Source organism: Talpa europaea (genome assembly GCF_964194135.1).
Source record: "Talpa europaea genome assembly, chromosome: 16".
NCBI classification, from domain to species: domain Eukaryota; kingdom Metazoa; phylum Chordata; class Mammalia; order Eulipotyphla; family Talpidae; genus Talpa; species Talpa europaea.
The window spans coordinates 39,677,847-39,695,156 of NC_140084.1; the positions used below are offsets into that span (position 1 = coordinate 39,677,847).

Here is a 17,310-nt window from a genome sequence, read left to right on the forward strand (position 1 = left end):
TTGGGAAAGACAAATCCCATCACCACCAAAGGGAAGGTTGCTGGAACCTGAGGGTGGGGTTAAGCAGCCAGGTTTGGTATAAAACCAGACAGGTGGGCTTTTGTGTGTGTGTGTGGGGGGGGGTCCCGTTTTGGCTCTCCGCCAGCTCGCACTGCTCGGCCAGCTCTCGGAGTGCCTTTGGGTTTCCAGGTCGGCGGATCGGGTAGGACGCATTAAAGACTTTATTTCCCTATTATCTCCTAGAGTTGTACATTTCCTCATTTCCCTTTCCCTTGTAAATAAACCTTTTATTAACCTTTTGTGTGTGCCTGCAGTGGAGTATAAATAAGTCCCTTTTAAGTGTGCGGGTGAGGACCCACAGCCAGGCAACCCGTTTTTATATCGGGGCTGCTCCGTAACACAAGGACCCAGAACACCTTTCTCCAGTTAAAGACCGGCAGGTGATGGAGCGCCTTACCAAACGCGGCGGGTCCCAGGTCCGAGCCAGTCGAAGTGCCACGCTAGCACGGGATTGGGCCTGGAGAAATGATGAACAGGCATACAACCCAATAGGAGATCGGAGCTCGCGCGAGTGGGCGTGACCCGAATGGGTTCAGAGACCGCCTCCCGTGGGCGCTCTAGCCACACGGAAGACTCCTCTATAACCCGCCCGCCCCGCTTCCGGCCAGCCTTGATTCCGCTTCCGGTCCGACACTGGCGTCTTTGCTGAGGGTCACATTGAGCTGCGAGGGCCGTCTTTAGGTGAGTGCCGAGGGCTCAGGAGCCTAGGACCCCTTCCTGTGGGACCGAGAAATTGAGCCCCTATATCCCCCGAGAACGAGGTGGGGTTGCCGACCGAGGGAGGCCGGCTTCCCGGGGCCCTGTGTCCTGTTCTCATAGTGGTCTTAGCTCATGACCACGTCTGCCTCCTGAGGGCTGGGGGATGCCCCGAGCGGCTTGCATGCAGTCGTCGCTGCAGCCCTGTGAGCTAGGGCTTGTGTTATCCCTTATTGACGTTGAGGCCGCTGAGGTTCAGAGATTAGCAGCTCGGCCGAGGCCACACAGCGACCAGGATATGGACTCAGTGTGGGCTGCAGTGCGGCTAGTCTCCGGGCCGCAGGCCAGGCCTCCGGCGGCTGGCCTGGGTCTCAGCCTGGCTCCCTGGGGTCGGCCCCTCCTCCCCCTTGGACGTTGATGGGACCGCACTGTCATCCCGGTCCCAAATAGCGGGACGACATCTCGCGACAGCTGTTGTTCGTGTTCCCTACCCGTGTGTGTAACACCGCCACCTCCCCCCACACACACCCCAAAGACTGGTCTAAGATCACCACCACCACTACCTTAGGCCCATTGAATTTAAATTAACTCTGGCCTGTGCACTTCCCGTGTAACCCAGCCACTGGTTGAATTCTCTGGAATAGAGGCTGTTTCTCATTGCTTGGCGAAAAGGTTTTCACCTCCTTACCGGAGATTTTTTAACCCTGGTTCCCCAGAATCAGTCTAATTCAAGGGTGCTAGTACTCGAATGGGGTGGGAGGGATTCCATCTTACTTACACCGCTAAATTGAGATGTAGCTTTCCCTCTTCATGAATGAATACAACTTCAGTAGTGTTAGCAACATCTGTGACTTAGCAAGTAAAGGCACATATTATCTTATATCACATTATGGTTGCACCTGTCACAAAATAGCATTTCCACTCATGAAATACACAAATTACTGAAAATTTGTGGTAGCTAATAACTCCTCTGCTCCAGGTAACCAGTTTTCTTTGTGACCCTGCGCCTTTTTAAAATGCGTTTAAATATTTTCCAGGAAAGGGTTTCTTTGACCCCTGAGGAGTTCATGGCACCAAAAACATTAAGAATCTCTGCAGTGTAGGTTATGTCAGTAATCAAAGGCAGCTCCACTTTTGTATGCTCTGTGACCTTGGAAGTCACTTAGACACCCTGTCCTTTGGGAAACAGTGACAGGAACAGTTTCATCCTTTCAGAGTGACTGTAGGAGTAAAGTGTGTAAAACACTGCCTGCCCTGTAGTAAGTGCTCAGTGACTGTTAGCTAGTGCTATTTTGGGGGTAAGATCTGATTTTAGCATGTTTAAGGAGTTGCCCCCTCTCCCCTCAACCCTCCTGTGACTTCCTCATCTAGAGGTATGGATTTGACCTGTCTCTCACATCTGTATGTTGAGGGGTGGGGGTGGCTTGTCACACCCGGTGGCATTCTGCGTCTGGGCTTTCACTGGTCCTGGGTAGGCTGACACCCCACTTCCAGGCCCTGTAGAACACCTGCCAAAAGACACTCTTTGCCTGCAGGAGTCAGCACCATGGCAGAAGATATCAAGACCAAAATCAGGAACTACCAGACTGCCCCTTTTGACAGCCGCTTCCCCAACCAGAACCAGACCAGGAACTGCTGGCAGAACTACCTGGGTAAGCAGGGCATAGAAGGGGCTGCGGGGGGATACAGAGCTTCCCCTGATCACATACTTCAGGGTGACCATCTTTGCCTCTTCCTTGGGGGCCTATGCATCCCAGGTCTCCTGTCTTTTTTTTTTTTTTTTTTTAAGATTTTTTATTTTTTATTTATGCAATAGCTGGGGTACAGGCCAGAGGCATGGGAGGGTGAGAGGATTCACCAGAGACAGAGCAGGGAGCAGAACAGCAGAAGGACCGAAATAAACTGCTGAGGGGAGCAGCGGGCGAGGCAGAGAGGTCTGCCGCACCATGTAGGAATCTCCCTGGCTGGCTGGGAATCGAACCCGCACTGCAGAGGCTGCGGACAGCTTCACAGCACTGCGCTCCTACTGCTGCGCCACCAGGTTGGCCCACTCCTGTCTTTTGTTCTGGATATCCTACCTCACAGGGCCCTTGCCCCTCCTCACTAGCCATGCTCAAGATCTGGGCCAAGGTCACAGACTTTGATTCTTATAGTGGATTTCCTTTTTTAAAGATTGAGAGAGAGAGAGAGAGAGAGTGTGTGTGTGTGTGTGTGTGTGTGAGAGAGAGAGAGAGAGAGAGATAACCTGCACAGCATACATAAAAAAATATGTACAGCTAAATGACCATCTCTAGGGCCTCCTTGGTGGCCTAGGGTTTAAGTCTCAGTGCTACCATTGAGATAGCCTGAGTTCGATCCCCAGCCAGGGAGCCACCCACCTGGCACAGCAGACCTCTCCTGTCTCGCCCGCTGCTCCCCTCAGCAGTGTATTTCAGTCATTCTGCCTGTTCTGTTTCCCACTCTGTCTCTGGTGGTTCCTCTCACCCCCAACACCTCTGGCCTGCACCCCAGTTCTTCTATGCAAAAATAAATAAAATCTTTAAAATGAATATGTAAATAAATGAAGACCTCTAAAGTGAATCCCTAATGTTAACTATAACCTGCATAAAAAAGCAGAGGTTGGGGCCTCCCCTGGTGGCACAGTGGTTGAGCGCTGGGTTGTGAAGCTGCTCACAGCCTCTGCAGCACCGATTTGATCCCTGGCCACTGGCGAGGGTCCCACATGGCGCGCAGACCTCTCCTGCCGCCCGCTGCTCCCCTCAGCAGTGTACTTAGTCAATCTGCCTGTTCTGTTCCCCGCTCTGGCTCTGGTGAATTCTCTCACCCTCCCACGCTTCTGACTGTACCCAGTGCTTGTATAAATAGAAAGAGAGAGAGAGAGAGAGAGAGAGAGAGAGAGAGAGATGAATAAATAAATAAATAAATAGCAGAGGTTGCCAGCACCCTGGACTTCCTGCCTGCTGCCTGTCCTGTCTTGAACACAACACCCTACTCCCGACGAAAGCTGTGACCCCACCCACTTAGGGCACATTTTGGTTTATTACCCACTTTAGCCTTGCCTCTTTGTAAATTTAATAACTCTATCCTTTCATGTTGCTTTTCTTCATTCAACAGTTTTTAAGATTCAGCCTCGCAGAGCATATGGTTTGCTCCTCTGCACTGCTGTGTAGTTTTCCACTGTTTCTTATTTCCACTGTTTCTTCTTAGACACTTCTGTGGTTTTAGTTTGGGGCCCTCACAAATAGTGCTGCTGTAAATGCTCTCACAAATGTAATTTGATTTTGTATGCGTGCTTTTTCTCTCTAGGGAATGTGCCCAAGAGTGGAATATCTGGAGTAATTTTTTTTTAATTGCACATTTTTAAAAAACAGGTTGGGGTGGGGGAGGGACTGGACGAACGTGGTCATAGTTATAAGAGAAAGAAGCTCTGGGGTGTAATGTGCTGTGTGATGATGGTGTCCAGCTCTGCTGTGTGGTGTGTGTGAAAGCTGTTCCAAGATTTCTCATCACAGGAAAGAAAAAACCAATTTTTTCTTTTTTTTAATCTATATGAGACAATGGATATTAATTAAACTTATTGTGGTGGTCATTTCACAATATATGTAAGTCAAATTATGTTGTATACTTTTTTTTAAAGAATACTTTTTTTTAATTTTTTTTTTTAAAGATTTGTTTATTTTTATATAAGAGCTGGATTCAGGCCAGATATGCGGGAGGGTGAGAGGACTGATTCACCAGAGACAAGAGCGGGTTGCAGAACAGGCAGATGGGACCAAAAATACTGCTGAGGGGAGCAGCAGGCAAGACAGGAGAGGTCTGCTGCGCCACCAGGGAGGCCTTGTGTTGTATACTTTAAACTTGCGCAGTGCTCGATGTCAGTTACAGCTCAGTAAATTTGGAAAAATATGAAGAAACTAAAACCAGTACATCATGAGCATGTGAATGACTGAACAGTTTATAATAAATGCATATAATGGAAGAGTTCTCAACTATAAAAAATAGTATTTATTTGTTTGTTTGGGTTTTTTTTTTTGGTAGGAGTAAATTATTAATGGATACACCAAAAAATCAAATTAAAACCAAATTATCCCCCTCCTATGTTCCTCTTTAGGACTGCAGTATCTTAACATCAAGACCATCTTTCCCTTCCCTTGCCCTGGTTCTGGACTCCCTTAATCCCTACACATGCCCCTCATGTTGCCCCATCTTTCCTCATCCCAGAATTTTCAAGTTGAAAAGCAGTTTGCTACGGTTTACAAATTCAACTTAGTGAGGTGTGTGTAGCTCTTTTTAGCATACATGGTGTGACTTCTTTGTGAAACTTGCTTTGTGTGGGTGTGTAGAACTGGTGAAGTAAAAATTATTTCTGTAAGTTTGATCAAAACTGTTCAGCCTTTGGGCCTTCCCGGTGGCGCAGTGGTTGAGCGCTGGGTTGCGAAGCTGCCCGCAGCCTCTGCAGTGCCGGTTCAATCCCCAGCCCCCGTATGAGGGTCCCACATGGTGCACAGACCTCTCCTGCCACCCACTGCTCCCCTCAGAAGTGTACTTCGTCAGTCTGCCTTTTCTGTTCTCCGCTCTGGTGAATTATCTCACCCTCCCGCAGTTCTGACTGTACCCAGTGCTTGTATAAATAAATAAAATAAATCTTTTTTAAAAAAAAACTGTTTAGCCCTTGGTCTGAGCTGGCTCTGAACCCCTTTCTTCACAGACTTCCACCGCTGCGAGAAGGCGATGACAGCTAAAGGCGGTGACGTCTCTGTATGCGAATGGTACCGGCGTGTGTACAAGTCCCTCTGCCCCCTGTCCTGGGTATGTACCTCCTACTAGTGCCCTTGGGATGCTGGGCCGGGGTGTCAGCAGAGGATAGTGAGGTGACTTGGTGGGAGCCCGCCAGCGAGAGGCAAGGGAGGACTTGGCATCCATAACCTTGGGACTCAGCTTTTCTTTCTAGAACTCCCTCCCTCCCCTCCTTGTCCTGACACTCTGAGCCAGACAGGGCTCTTCCCTTGCCAGAGCCATGTCACTCGTGCCCTCTGCAGATCCTCAGTCCTGGGTCCCTGTCTGTGCACCGTCTGTGCAACTCTGTCCTTTATTACTATAAACATTTTCAAATATGCACAAAAGTGATAACTGAGTGGCCCTCATTACCCAAATTAGTTTTTAGATTTTTCCGCATTCCCTTCATCTGCCCCTTTCATTTTTTTTAAACATTTATTTATGCATACAAGAACTGGGGTACAGGCCACAGGTTGGGGGGCGTGAGTGGATACACCAGAGACAGAGTGGGGAGCAGAACAGGCAGATCTACTGAAATACACTGCTGAGGGGAGCAGCGGGCAAAACAGGAGAGGTCTACTACACCATGTGGGTCAGCTCCCTGACCAGGGATCAAACTCATGCCACAGTGGCTGGTGCTGCCTTGATAGCACTGAGACCTAAACCACTGTGCCACCAGAGAGGCCCCCCTTTTCCTTTTCTTATTTCCTTTGCTGAAGTATTCAGAAGCAAATCCCAGCTGTGTCATTCCCTTACTGCAGTGTGCACGTACCCAAAATTACACACAAGGCAGTCCTTGCAGCCTGATCTGATCTGTTATCCCCATTTATTACTCTCAGCCATAACTGTTTTCTCGTGAAGAATTTATACTTAAAAATGCTGTTTCTGGGTCTCCCTGGTGGTACAGGAGTTATTGTCTCAGCACTATCAAGCTATTGTCAGCCACTGTAGCATGAGTTCTAACCCATGTAGCAGGAGCTAATCCACATGGCGCAGTAGACCTCTCCTGTCTCGCCCGCTGCTCCCCTCAGCAGTGTATTTCATTCAGTCTGCCTGTTCTGTTCCCCACTTTGTCTCTGGTGAATCCTCTCTCCCCCAGGCACTATACCCCAGTTCTTGTATGCATAAATAGAAATGTATCTTTAAAAAAAAATTGTTGTTTCATCAAGTCAAAGACTCATTGACTCCAAGAAACATTTATGCTGGAAATGCATATAATGAACACGATAGTTTCAGAGCTGTCAGAGCAAATAAAACCATATGTCTCAGAATTAAAATAAGGTACTTTTAGAAAATAATGATGCTCCTTTAAAAACAAATATGATCACTAGAGTAAAATACAAGGCAGCAGCTTTCTTGTGCTCCCTAGCTGTGCTCCTGTGCACCTGTGCTCCTTGTGCTCCCCTGAAGTTACTACTGTGAACTGACCCCCTGGTCCCCATGTAAACTTCTCATACATAAGCCTTTCTGTGTGTGGCTGAGGCGTATGGTATAGTATGTTCTCTGACTTGCTTTGACTTACCCATGTGTCTTGGAGCTTCTTTTTTTTTTTTTTTTAATAACAGTGCATATAGATCCGCGTTATTTGTTTTAGTTACTTAGAGATGGAGATTATGTTCTAGTTTTTGAGTATTTTAAGCCTCCTTGATGTACATCTTTGGGGTGTGGTGTGTGCTGTAGCCAGGTGCAGGGTCCATGCTTCCAGTCCCAGGGCTGCCCCCTGAAGTCTCCAAGCACTGGAGCTGCCCTTGTGAGGGTCATCAGATGGTGTTGCTCCGCCCCTCAGGGGCCTGCTGTCTGCCCGACATAAGTGTAGTCTGCCACCCTGGCTGCTTTAGCCCCAAAAATTAAAGAACAAATAAGGTTTTTTTTGGGTTTTTTGCTTTTTCTTACAAGCAATATAATAACTTCCCAGAAACTAAAAAATAGAGAAGGGCCACAAAAATGTTCCTCATCCTCCTGACCTGGCTGATAATATTATAGCAACTTCCAGGTATTTCCTGTGTGTTTAAAAAAGAAATCGATCTTGAATCCTGTCGTGTGGGAGGGGCGGGAGAGAGTCCGACACTTTCTATTTATGTATACAAGAAGTGGGGTGTAGTGCCAGGGGATGAGAGGATTTACCAGAGACAGAGTGGGGAACAGAACAGGGAGACTGACTGAAATATAGTTGCTGAGGGGAGCAGTGGGTGAGTAAGGAGAGGTCTGCTGCGCCATGTGGGTAGCTCCCTGGTGGAGATCAAACTCGTGCTGTGGTGGCTAGCAATAGCATGATAACACTGACTTACTTTAACAACTGTCACCAGGGAGGTCCCCCAGTTTTTATTTTCCAATTTAAAAAAGCTCTTGAGTTTTGCAGTGGAAAACTTCTTGTAGAATCTCCAAGCACGAGATCTATATATAAAGTGAAAAACCCCTTGTCACCCCTTCTGAGTCCTAGTTGTAATTTCCCTTAGTTGTTGGGTTTAAATCTTCTGATTTTCTGTGCGCTCATGTCCATGGAACTCTGTTTGTCTACTTTTCCTTTTCTTCCTTTTTTTTTTTTTTAAGATTTATTTATTTACTCATACAAGAGCTGGGGTACAGGCCAGAGGTGTGGGGGGTGAGAAGATTCACCAGAGACAGTGGGGAACAGACAGAACAGGCAGATCTACTGAAATACACTGCTGAGGGGAGCAGCGGGCAAGTCAGGAGAGGTCTGCAGCGCCATGTGGGTAGCTCCCTGGCTGGGGATCGAACTCACGCTGCAGCAGCTGTGGACAGCTTCATAGTGCTGTGACATAACCCCTTGCGCCACCAGGGAGGCCCTTGTCTACTTTTCTTATTGTCATGGACCGTGCTCTCGATGCTCTCTTGTACTTTGCTTGTTTTACTTATCGTGCATCATATGTCTGTTCTCATGTCAGTACAACCTGCTCAGTTATTGGGTAGTCATCACCTATAATACTCAAAAACCAGCCTCCCTGGTGGCGCAAGGGGTTAAGATGCAACCTATGAAGCTATCCGCAGCCACTGCAGCACGAGTTCCATCCGTAGCCAGGAGCTACCCACATGGTGCAGCAGACCTCTCCTGACTTGCCCGCTGTTCCCCTCAGCAGTGTATTTCAGTAGATCTGCCTATCTTGCTCCCCACTCTGTCTATGGTGAATCCTCTCCCCCTCCCCCACCTCTGACCTGTACCCCAGTTCTTATATGCATAAATAAATAAATCTTTTATAAAAATTAAATTTTTAAAAAAAAAATCTGTAGTGGTGACATCAGCCTCAGCTCCTGGCTCAGTGCTAATGGGAGTTATCTGTTTAGCAGTCCTCATTGTACATCAGTGAGTCACTAGAAACGGTGGGTCCTATTCTGAAAATGATCCTGAGTCCTGGAACCTTCACCACATGGAGGTTTTCTTGTAGCAACTCTCTCAGTTTCAGTGGGCATCCGAACTGGGCCTTTTACTTTGAGGTTCTTCTCCTTTGCACCTCTGATCGCGTGGGCACAAACCTTCCCTAAGATGCTGGACTGGTTAGAGTAATTCTAGTTCAGTGACTCTCCACCCCGGTTCCACGGGTGTCTTCCCTGCATCCTTAAAAGCCATGGCTGCTTAGTGGCTTCCTGACTGGCATGTTCCTTGGCAAAGGTACAGGAGCTGACAGAGGAGAGCTCTGCTGCATCCATGTATTCGCAAAAAGAGATACATTCTTTTTTTTGTTGTTGTTGCTAGGTAACTCTTTTTTTATTTTTTTTTTTTTATAAATTTTATTGTTATATTCCCCATACAATTGCAGCCCCCCCATTCTGACCCCAATCCCTCCCCTCCCGCCCCCGCCCCCCTAAAAGTGTCTCTGGTTCATAGTTTTTTGTTGATTTTGATTTTCACTTTCTTATATTCATTTTCCTGGTCCCTTATTTAAGTTTTCTAGATTCCTGCTATGAGTGAGACCATCCGGTATTTTTCTTTTTCTTTTTGGCTAATTTCGCTGAGCATGATCCAAAAAGAGATACATTCTTTAGACTATTTAGATATGTCACGTGAATGGGATTATTTTCTACTTATAACTTGGATTTATCTTTTTTTCCTTCCAAAAAAAAAAAAAGATGGGCCTCCCCGGTGGCGCAGCAGTTGAGTGCTGGGCTGTGAAGCTGCCTGCAGCCTCTGCAGCGCCAGTTCGATCCTCGGCCACAGGGCGAGGGTCCCACATGGCACGCAGACCTCTCCTGCCACCCACAGCTCCCCTCAGCAGTGTACTTTGTCAGTCTGCCTGCTCTGCTCTCCCCTCTGGCTCTGGTGAATTCTCTCACCCTCCCGTGCTTCTGACTGTACCTAGTGCTTGTATAAATAAATAAATAAATCTTTAAAAAAAAAATCAAAGTATGTTGGTGCACATGGCAGAATACAGAAAGTGCTCAAAGACTTACCAGGAAAAAAACAAGTTGCAGGAGAATCTCACTCCTGTCCTCCTTTTACAGAATTGAGAACAGGCCCTGAGAGGTGCCTGTTTGCCCAAGTTCACCCAGCTAGGAGGTGCAGGAGAGGGGTTTCAGATTGTCTTCGATATCTTTTATCCACTGCCGCTAACACACTGTGGTAAATAGTGTGTGTGCATGTGTGTAACTGAACACGCTTCTGGGTGCCTGTGAGAAGGTCTGGGAGCAGTGTTACTTCTGGGGAGCACATCCATCATTTTGGTGTGTATCCACACATCTTGACCAGCAGTGGGGTCACACTCTATTCAGTTGACACCTTTGTCCTTGACTGCTGTGGAGATGTTTTAGTGCTGGGGCATAGAGCCACCTCTTCACAGCTGCCTAATATTCCCCCTTTTCTATTGTTCCCTTCCTCCCCCCAGATATTCATTTACTTAATAGAAGAACTAGGGTGTAGACCAGACATAGGGGTGTGTATGTGAGGATTCACCAGAGACAGAGTGGGGAGCAGGACAGGTGGATCTACTGAAATACACTGCTGAGGGGAGCAGTGGGCGAGACAGGAGAGGTCTGCTGCGCCATGTGGGTAGCTCCCTGGCCAGGGGTCAAACTCAGGCCGTGGTGGTGATAGCGCTGAGACTTAACCCCAAGGCCACCAGGGAGGCCCCTTTTCTCTGTTCTGACAGACATCACTGAGTGTTGACTCTGGGGTTCTGAAGCCAGCCACAGCCCCACCCTTGAGGTTCTTTGTGGCCCCAGAGACAACCCTGAAGAGTCTGGGGTTTCTGTCTCTCATTCCCCTTCCACCCCTCCCCCTCAGTAAGGCAGTACATTTAGGACAGTGGTTCTGTTCTTTCCGGGTTCTGCTGGTTCCCCAATACCTGGAGCAGTGCTGGTCCTGGCACATGGCAGGACAAACTGCCATGTTGACCGACGACAAACTGATCAAGTGGGCAAAGCAAGGAAGACAAAGGAGCCCCTCACCTGCCCTCCCCGAGGAAGACGGGACTGACCCAGCTGTCTCTCCACAGGTGTCGACCTGGGACGACCGCCGGGCAGAAGGCACGTTTCCTGGAAAGATCTGAACTGGTTCCACCCCGTCTGTCTGTCCTTTTCCCAGGGTGGTGAAGGGGGACTGGGCACTTGGCGATTCCCACCCTGGGATCCTAAACCATGGCTTAACTAATAAATACGCGGAAAAGTGTAAGACAGTGTCTGTGTAAAGCACTTAGGTGGTTGGACAAGCTGGGGTGGAATTGGTACCTTAGACAGCAAGAGGGATTTCAGAGTGGTTACGGCCAGTTTTGGGTTTGTGTTTTGTTTTTAAGATTTATTTATTTATGCATAGAAGAACTAGGGTACAGGCCAGAGGTGCGGGAGGTGAGAGGATTCACCAGAGACAGAGTGGGGAACAGAACAGGCGGATCTACTGAAATACACTGCTGAGGGGAGGAGCGGGCGAGACAGGAGAGGTCTGCTGCGCCATGTGGGTAGCTCCCTGGCCGGGGATGGAACTCATGCTGCAGTGACTGCCGATAGCTTGATATTACTGAGACTTAATCCCTGTGCCACCAGGGAGGCCCTGGAGATCATAATTTTTCCAGAAATAAGTATATGTTATCTCTTAGAGACACAGACTTAGTCACACTGCCATTGTTATACCTGAGAAACAGCCACAGATTCCTAGTATCTAACCAGCGGTCTTCTGCACAATGTGTATTTCCCTGTGTTCTGCGGCTCCTCTTTCATGGCCATCTTGGTAGCAATTGAAAGTCATTTAAACAGGCTAGATGAAGAACTTTCTTGATGCCCCCAAACAAAAGCCACAGAACAGCTACCCCAGAATGCCATCCACCAGATTTGTCAACAGGGAACTCCTAAGCCACTGACCAGCTGGAGCACCTTTGTCTCTGGGTGTTCCTCCAGCTCAGCCAACACACCTGAAGCGTGTTCAGATAAGCAGAGAGAGATCTTGTATTGAGGGAAAGTGGCCCTAGGGAGGAATCTAGGGCAGTGGCTTAGGAGGAGGCAGGCCTATAAACAGAGGCCCCTGGTTGAAGGCCTGTAGAAGCGAATGGCATTCGGAGGAAAGCACACAACACTGAAAATTTCAAAGGCAGGAATATCCAATGAAAAGTGCCAGATTTCCCAATTCCAGTTGCCCAGTTCTGCTCAGAGCACCCTTAGCAGTTTCCTGTGTGTGGCCTGTACATCTCGAAGCATGTATAAATTCATGTTTTATTTGTATCTGATATTTTACATGTATTTGATGAAGGTTTGCTACTATGACTCTCCTTCTGATCTACCAGTTGTCTTGCTCATATAATTCCTGCCACTCTGGCTACTTCAGTGTGGAGCAGAAGAACTGAGCAAATGAGACATTTAAACACCCTAGGCTGGCTGCAAGCTAAAGGTCTTTGCCCTTGTTCAGGAAGCCTGAGAATACCTTTTCCCCAGGTACCCAGGCAGTCCCTCCTTCCCATACTTGGCTCTTCTCCTCAAATGCAACTTAGTGAGGCCTACTTAACCACAACTAGTTAGTTGCAATTAAGTGGGACTAGTTAAGCATAACTAGTTAAGCTTGGCCAGTTAGTTGTGAGTGGTTAACCATGATTAGTTTATTGCAACTAATTATGTGGCTAGTTAAGCATTAGCTGTGACTGCTTCAGCATGACTAGTTAAAAACTAGTTGTAACTAGTTAGTTGCAGCTAGTTATGCACAAATAACTAGTTGTGACTAGTTCAGCACAAGTTGTGACTCATTAACTAGTGCTTAACTAGTGACCAACTACTGGTTAATTAGTTGTGTTTAGTCACAACTAACTAGTGGTTGTATAGTCATGGCTAACTAGTATTTAATCATAATTAGCTGGTCATAACTAGTGACGGTTACCTGGTTATGGTGAACTAGCTGTGACTAGCTAGCTGTAATTAGTCACTATTAACTAGTCTTCACTAACTTGACCACTCAGGCTGTTGACCTGAAAACCCAGGGATGGGGGGTTGGATAATAGTCTCCCCTGTACCTAACAAGCAGCTTTAGTAGTCCCCCCCGTTTCTACAGCTTACTTCCCTGGTTTCATTCACCTGTGCCCAGCTGCAGTGTGAAAATCACAGGTACCGTTAGATATTTTGAGAGATAAACCACATTCACATGACTTATTACAGTATGTTGTTATAACTGATCTATTTTATTTTTAGTTACTGTGATTAATGTCTGACTCTGCCTCTTATATAAATTAGACTTGATCCTAAGGGCCCTAGGGAAGAAGCATAGCATGTTTCGGGTTCAGAACTAACCATAGTTCAGGCATCCCCCGGGGGTCTTGGGTGTATCCCCACAAATCAGGGGGGCCCACTGTAATTCAGTAAGAAGCCACAGAGTGCTTGGCCCCCATGACAGTTCAGTATACACTAGAGTGTATTTGCCCTTTCTCCTGGCCACATGATCCTTTTTTTTTTTTTTTTTTAATATTTATGCATGCAAGAGCTGGGGGTGCAGGCCAGAAGTATGGCTGGGGGGCATGTGAGAGGATTCACCAGAGACACAGTGGGGAGCAGAACAGGTGAGAGGGGAGCAGAACACTGCTGAGGGGAGCAGCGGGCCAGACAGGAGAGGTCTGCTGTGCCATGTGGCTCAGCGATCCAACGCATTCTGCAGTGGCTGCGGATTGCTGCGTCTTAACCCCTGCGCCACCAGGGAGGCCCCTGGCCACATGATCTTTTCCCGTAGATCTGGCCCCATAAAAGAGCGACTCACCTCCATGGTGACTTAGAACGACCAAGGCATGAGTCTTAAGGGCAAACTACAAAATCATTTACTCCTCCCAAACCCTGAGAGATAGGTATTTATATCTTCATTGTGCATATGAATAAACCGAGGCACAGAGCGGTTAAGTGACTCATCCAAGGCCATATAGTAAGAAGCAGATCTGAGATTTCTTTTTTTTTATTGTTTTATTTATTTGTTTATTTAAGATTTATTTGTTTATTTATTTATTTATACAGCACTGGGTACAGTCAGGAGCGCGGGAGGGTGAGAGAATTCACCAGAGCCAGAGCGGGGAGCAGAACAGGCAGAAGGACCGAAGTACACTGCTGAGGGGAGCAGCGGGCGGCAGGAGAGGTCTGCGCGCCATGTGGGACCCTCCTCTGGTGGCCGGGGAGCAGCCGGGGATCGAACTGGCGCTGCAGAGGCTGCGGGCAGCTTCGCAACCCAGCGCTCAACTGCTGCGCCACCAGGGAGGCCCCAGATCTGAGATTTCAAGTCACGAGGTCTGGCCCTGTGACCACATGTTACTGCCTGACTTTCAGGCTGGCTAGGTGTGCCCAGCAGCAGGGGGCAGGCCTGCTGAGGGGACAGAGCTGCTGCAGGGGCCCAACAGCTGACCTTGGTCCTGTAGGGTGGCCCCAGTCCAGAGCAGACAAATGGGCAGTGTTCGGGACAGGAATAGCTCAAGGGTTGGGAACCCACGTACTCAACATTCCTGAGGCAGATGCAACCTTCTGCCCACACTACAGATGGCCTGAGGCCCACGCTGCCACAACTGCCCTCCTAGGAGGTCATTTCCCACAGTTCGAAGTCAATTCCTTCACCTCCTCTCCCATTCCAGAGAAAAGGGCCTGGAACAGAGGGAACCCAAGCCTCTGTCCATCCGGAATCAGCACTCACCCTCATGAGGCCTGCTTACTCTGCCTGCTTCACGACTGCGCACAGACCAGGAGGGGTGTGGACCAGGTCTTGGTGACTCGCCCACTGGCAAATAACACACACCACAGTGGGTTCTGGGAGAAAAGGGAAGCCCAGCCAGATCATAGGCACCTTTTGCAGCTTGATGATTGAGTCAAGGATAAGTCAGGGCCAGAAAGAAGGCAAGGGAAGAGAAAGGCCACATGACTTCCCATGGGGTCAGTGACCTCATCAATGGCAAGAGGAGAGTGGACGTGGCTTCCATCAGCAGGACTGTTATGTGGCATGAGGGACAGCAGCCTCCCCTGGCAGGATTATTTTTTTTAGCACCTTGGCATCCTGGTAAGCAGCGAACAGGTGTCCAGGGCCCAGTTCTGTGCCTCCCTGGCTTTCTCCTCTTCAGGCCTGAAACCATCCTCACCTGCATAACCACTGTCCACATTAGCAATGTTTCCCTATTTTACTGTCTTCATCAGTGTAACTTGATTATTTCAGGAAACTCTTGTCCAGAAGATAAAAGTTGAAATAATTCTAGTTTATTCCTGGAAGCTTTCCGGAAACTCCAGGATGCCAAGAGCGATACAGTGAGGGCACCGCCCAGAATACTCCACTAGAACGCCACCAGATGGCGCCCCTTGGATTTCGAGCAAATGCCAGGTGCTGTTTCTAGATCTTCTTGGAGCATGGAAGTAGGAGCTGGTGCAGGATGTGGAGACAGCAGAAAGACAGGTACCCACTCACCTCCACCCCCCGCCTTTGGACCTTTTAAAAAAAAAATAAATTAAAAAATTAATTAATTAATTAATTATTTATACAAGCACTGGGTACAGTCAGAAGCGCGGGAGGGTGAGAGAATTCACCAGAGCCAGAGCGGGGAGCAGAACAGGCAGACTGACGAAACACACTGCTGAGGGGCGCAGTGGGCGGCAGGAGAGGTCTGTGCTCCATGTGGGACCCTCGCCTGGCGGCCGGGAACTGAACCAGCGCTGCAGAGGCTACCAGCAGCTTCACAGTCCAGCGCTCAACCACTGTGCCACCAGGGGAGGCCCGCCTTTGGACTTTAAAAAGTACTTGTCCAGAAATGGGTGGCTGATAGATTTTGGGGGGGCAGCTGACTCTCAGCTGTCATCTCATTGACTGGCCTGCTCTCTGACCTCAGTCAACACCTAAGGCGCTCTAGCTTAGTGCACTGCTGTCTGCAAGTGGCCCTCAGTCCAGCAGACCTGCTTGTGTCCCTGCACTTACTGAGTACCCACTTCCAGGGGCCTGAGAGTGTGACCAGGACCGTGTGTTTCAGGCATTAACCTGGCCTCGGGCCTCAGATAAAGCTTCCGGGAGGGGGTGATGCTCGCTGCTTCTGCGAGGGACTTCCAGGTGCTCGTGGGGAGAAGGGCTTTGGAGGGAGTAGGAACAGCACATGGACCAGCATATGAGAAAGAGAACAGTACTTTCAGAGAACAGCCAGGCCAGGAGAGGCCGGGTGCAGAGGGGTAACGAGGGCAAGGAGAAACCAGCTAGAGCCTCTCTAAACTCTTTGCTACCTTAATTTTTTTTTTTAAAGATTTATTTATGCATACAAGAACTGGGGCACAGGCCAGAGGTGTGGGGGGTGAGAGGATTCACCAGAGACAGAGTGGGGAACAGAACAGGAAATACACTGCTGAGGGGAGCAGCAGGCGAATCAGGAGAGGTCTGCTGCGCCATGTGGGTTGCTCCCTGGTGGGGGATCGAACTCGAGCTGCAGTGGCTGCAGATAGATAGCTTCATAGTGCTATGCTTAACCCTTGCACCACCAGGGAGGCCCCTTTACCTTAATTTTAAAACTTGTTTTGGCTGCCTCTTGAGCACATACAATTTTTAAAACTAAGGTTCCCCTGGTTAGAACATAAATTCCTAGATGGTCAGAGTGAGTGTGCATCTTTCTCCAGGCGAGCCCTCTCCTGCTCCTGCCAGAGAGCAGCCCAGCCCAAACTGGGGCTCTTGTGACCTGCTCCTGGCCCACATCATAGACACTTCAGCCCCTAAGCAGGCCCTTCTGTGTCAGCTGTTGTGTCCTGGGGAGGAAGACATCAGTGATACTGTCACCCTCCCAAACCAACCCCGGCCCCGCCATCTCCATGCAGCCCGGGAATCAGTGGCCCCACATCGCCCTGCCCACATGACCAGACATCCGCACAATCTGGAATTTCTAGTCTATAAATCACTTACTTGGGTGGAGGGGAGGGAGCGTGGGCATGAAGCTACTCCCCCGCTCTGGTCCACAGCTAGTCCTGTCGTCCCCTCCTCTGGACACCTGCCCCTACTTGGAGCCTGGCCCAGGAGGGGCTTGGCATATATAGGGAGCCTCTGTAGGAAGGGCTGGCCCCAGAGGTTTCTGGCAACGAAGGTGAGGAGGGGGCTCTGGGGACCTGGATGGGGCGGGAGGAGTTGGGGTGGTCTGAGGCTCAGAGAGAGCCAGTCACTGCCCCCCTGCACCTCCGTGTCCTCTTCTGTGGAATGCCCACTGCTGGGGTGTGGGAGGTGGGCATGCTGGGTACCAGCCCCAACCCAGCAAAGAGCCAGGAGGAGTCCCTAGCCACTGGGGTGTGCAGTGGGGCAGCGGGCCGGGCTGGGCTCCCCCGCCCTTCCTGCCTCTGCCTGACCCCACCCCGCCCCTATATTCAGGCAGCACC

The 17,310-nt window shown here is 49.2% G+C and overlaps 1 protein-coding gene across 1 annotated transcript; it reads left to right on the top strand.

Annotated features, from left to right (window-relative positions):
• The first annotated feature begins 691 nt into the window (after positions 1–691).
• On the top strand, positions 692–11,146 carry COX6B1 (cytochrome c oxidase subunit 6B1). The gene is made up of 4 exons (XM_084257525.1): positions 692–741; positions 2,292–2,408; positions 5,465–5,565; positions 10,980–11,146. Exons 2-4 carry the CDS (start codon positions 2,303–2,305, stop codon positions 11,031–11,033), a joined length of 261 nt encoding a protein of 86 aa, XP_084113651.1. The 5' UTR covers positions 692–741; positions 2,292–2,302; the 3' UTR covers positions 11,034–11,146.
• Positions 11,147–17,310: the final 6,164 nt, after the last annotated feature.

Coding starts and splice junctions, on each gene's coding strand:
- COX6B1 (XM_084257525.1), top strand. CDS start 2,303: ATGGCAGAAGATATCAAGACCAAAATCAGGAACTACCAGACTGCCCCT. Junction 2,409..5,464: donor CTGCTGGCAGAACTACCTGG/GTAAGCAGGGCA, acceptor CTTTCTTCACAG/ACTTCCACCGCTGCGAGAAG. Junction 5,566..10,979: donor CCCTCTGCCCCCTGTCCTGG/GTATGTACCTCC, acceptor GTCTCTCCACAG/GTGTCGACCTGGGACGACCG.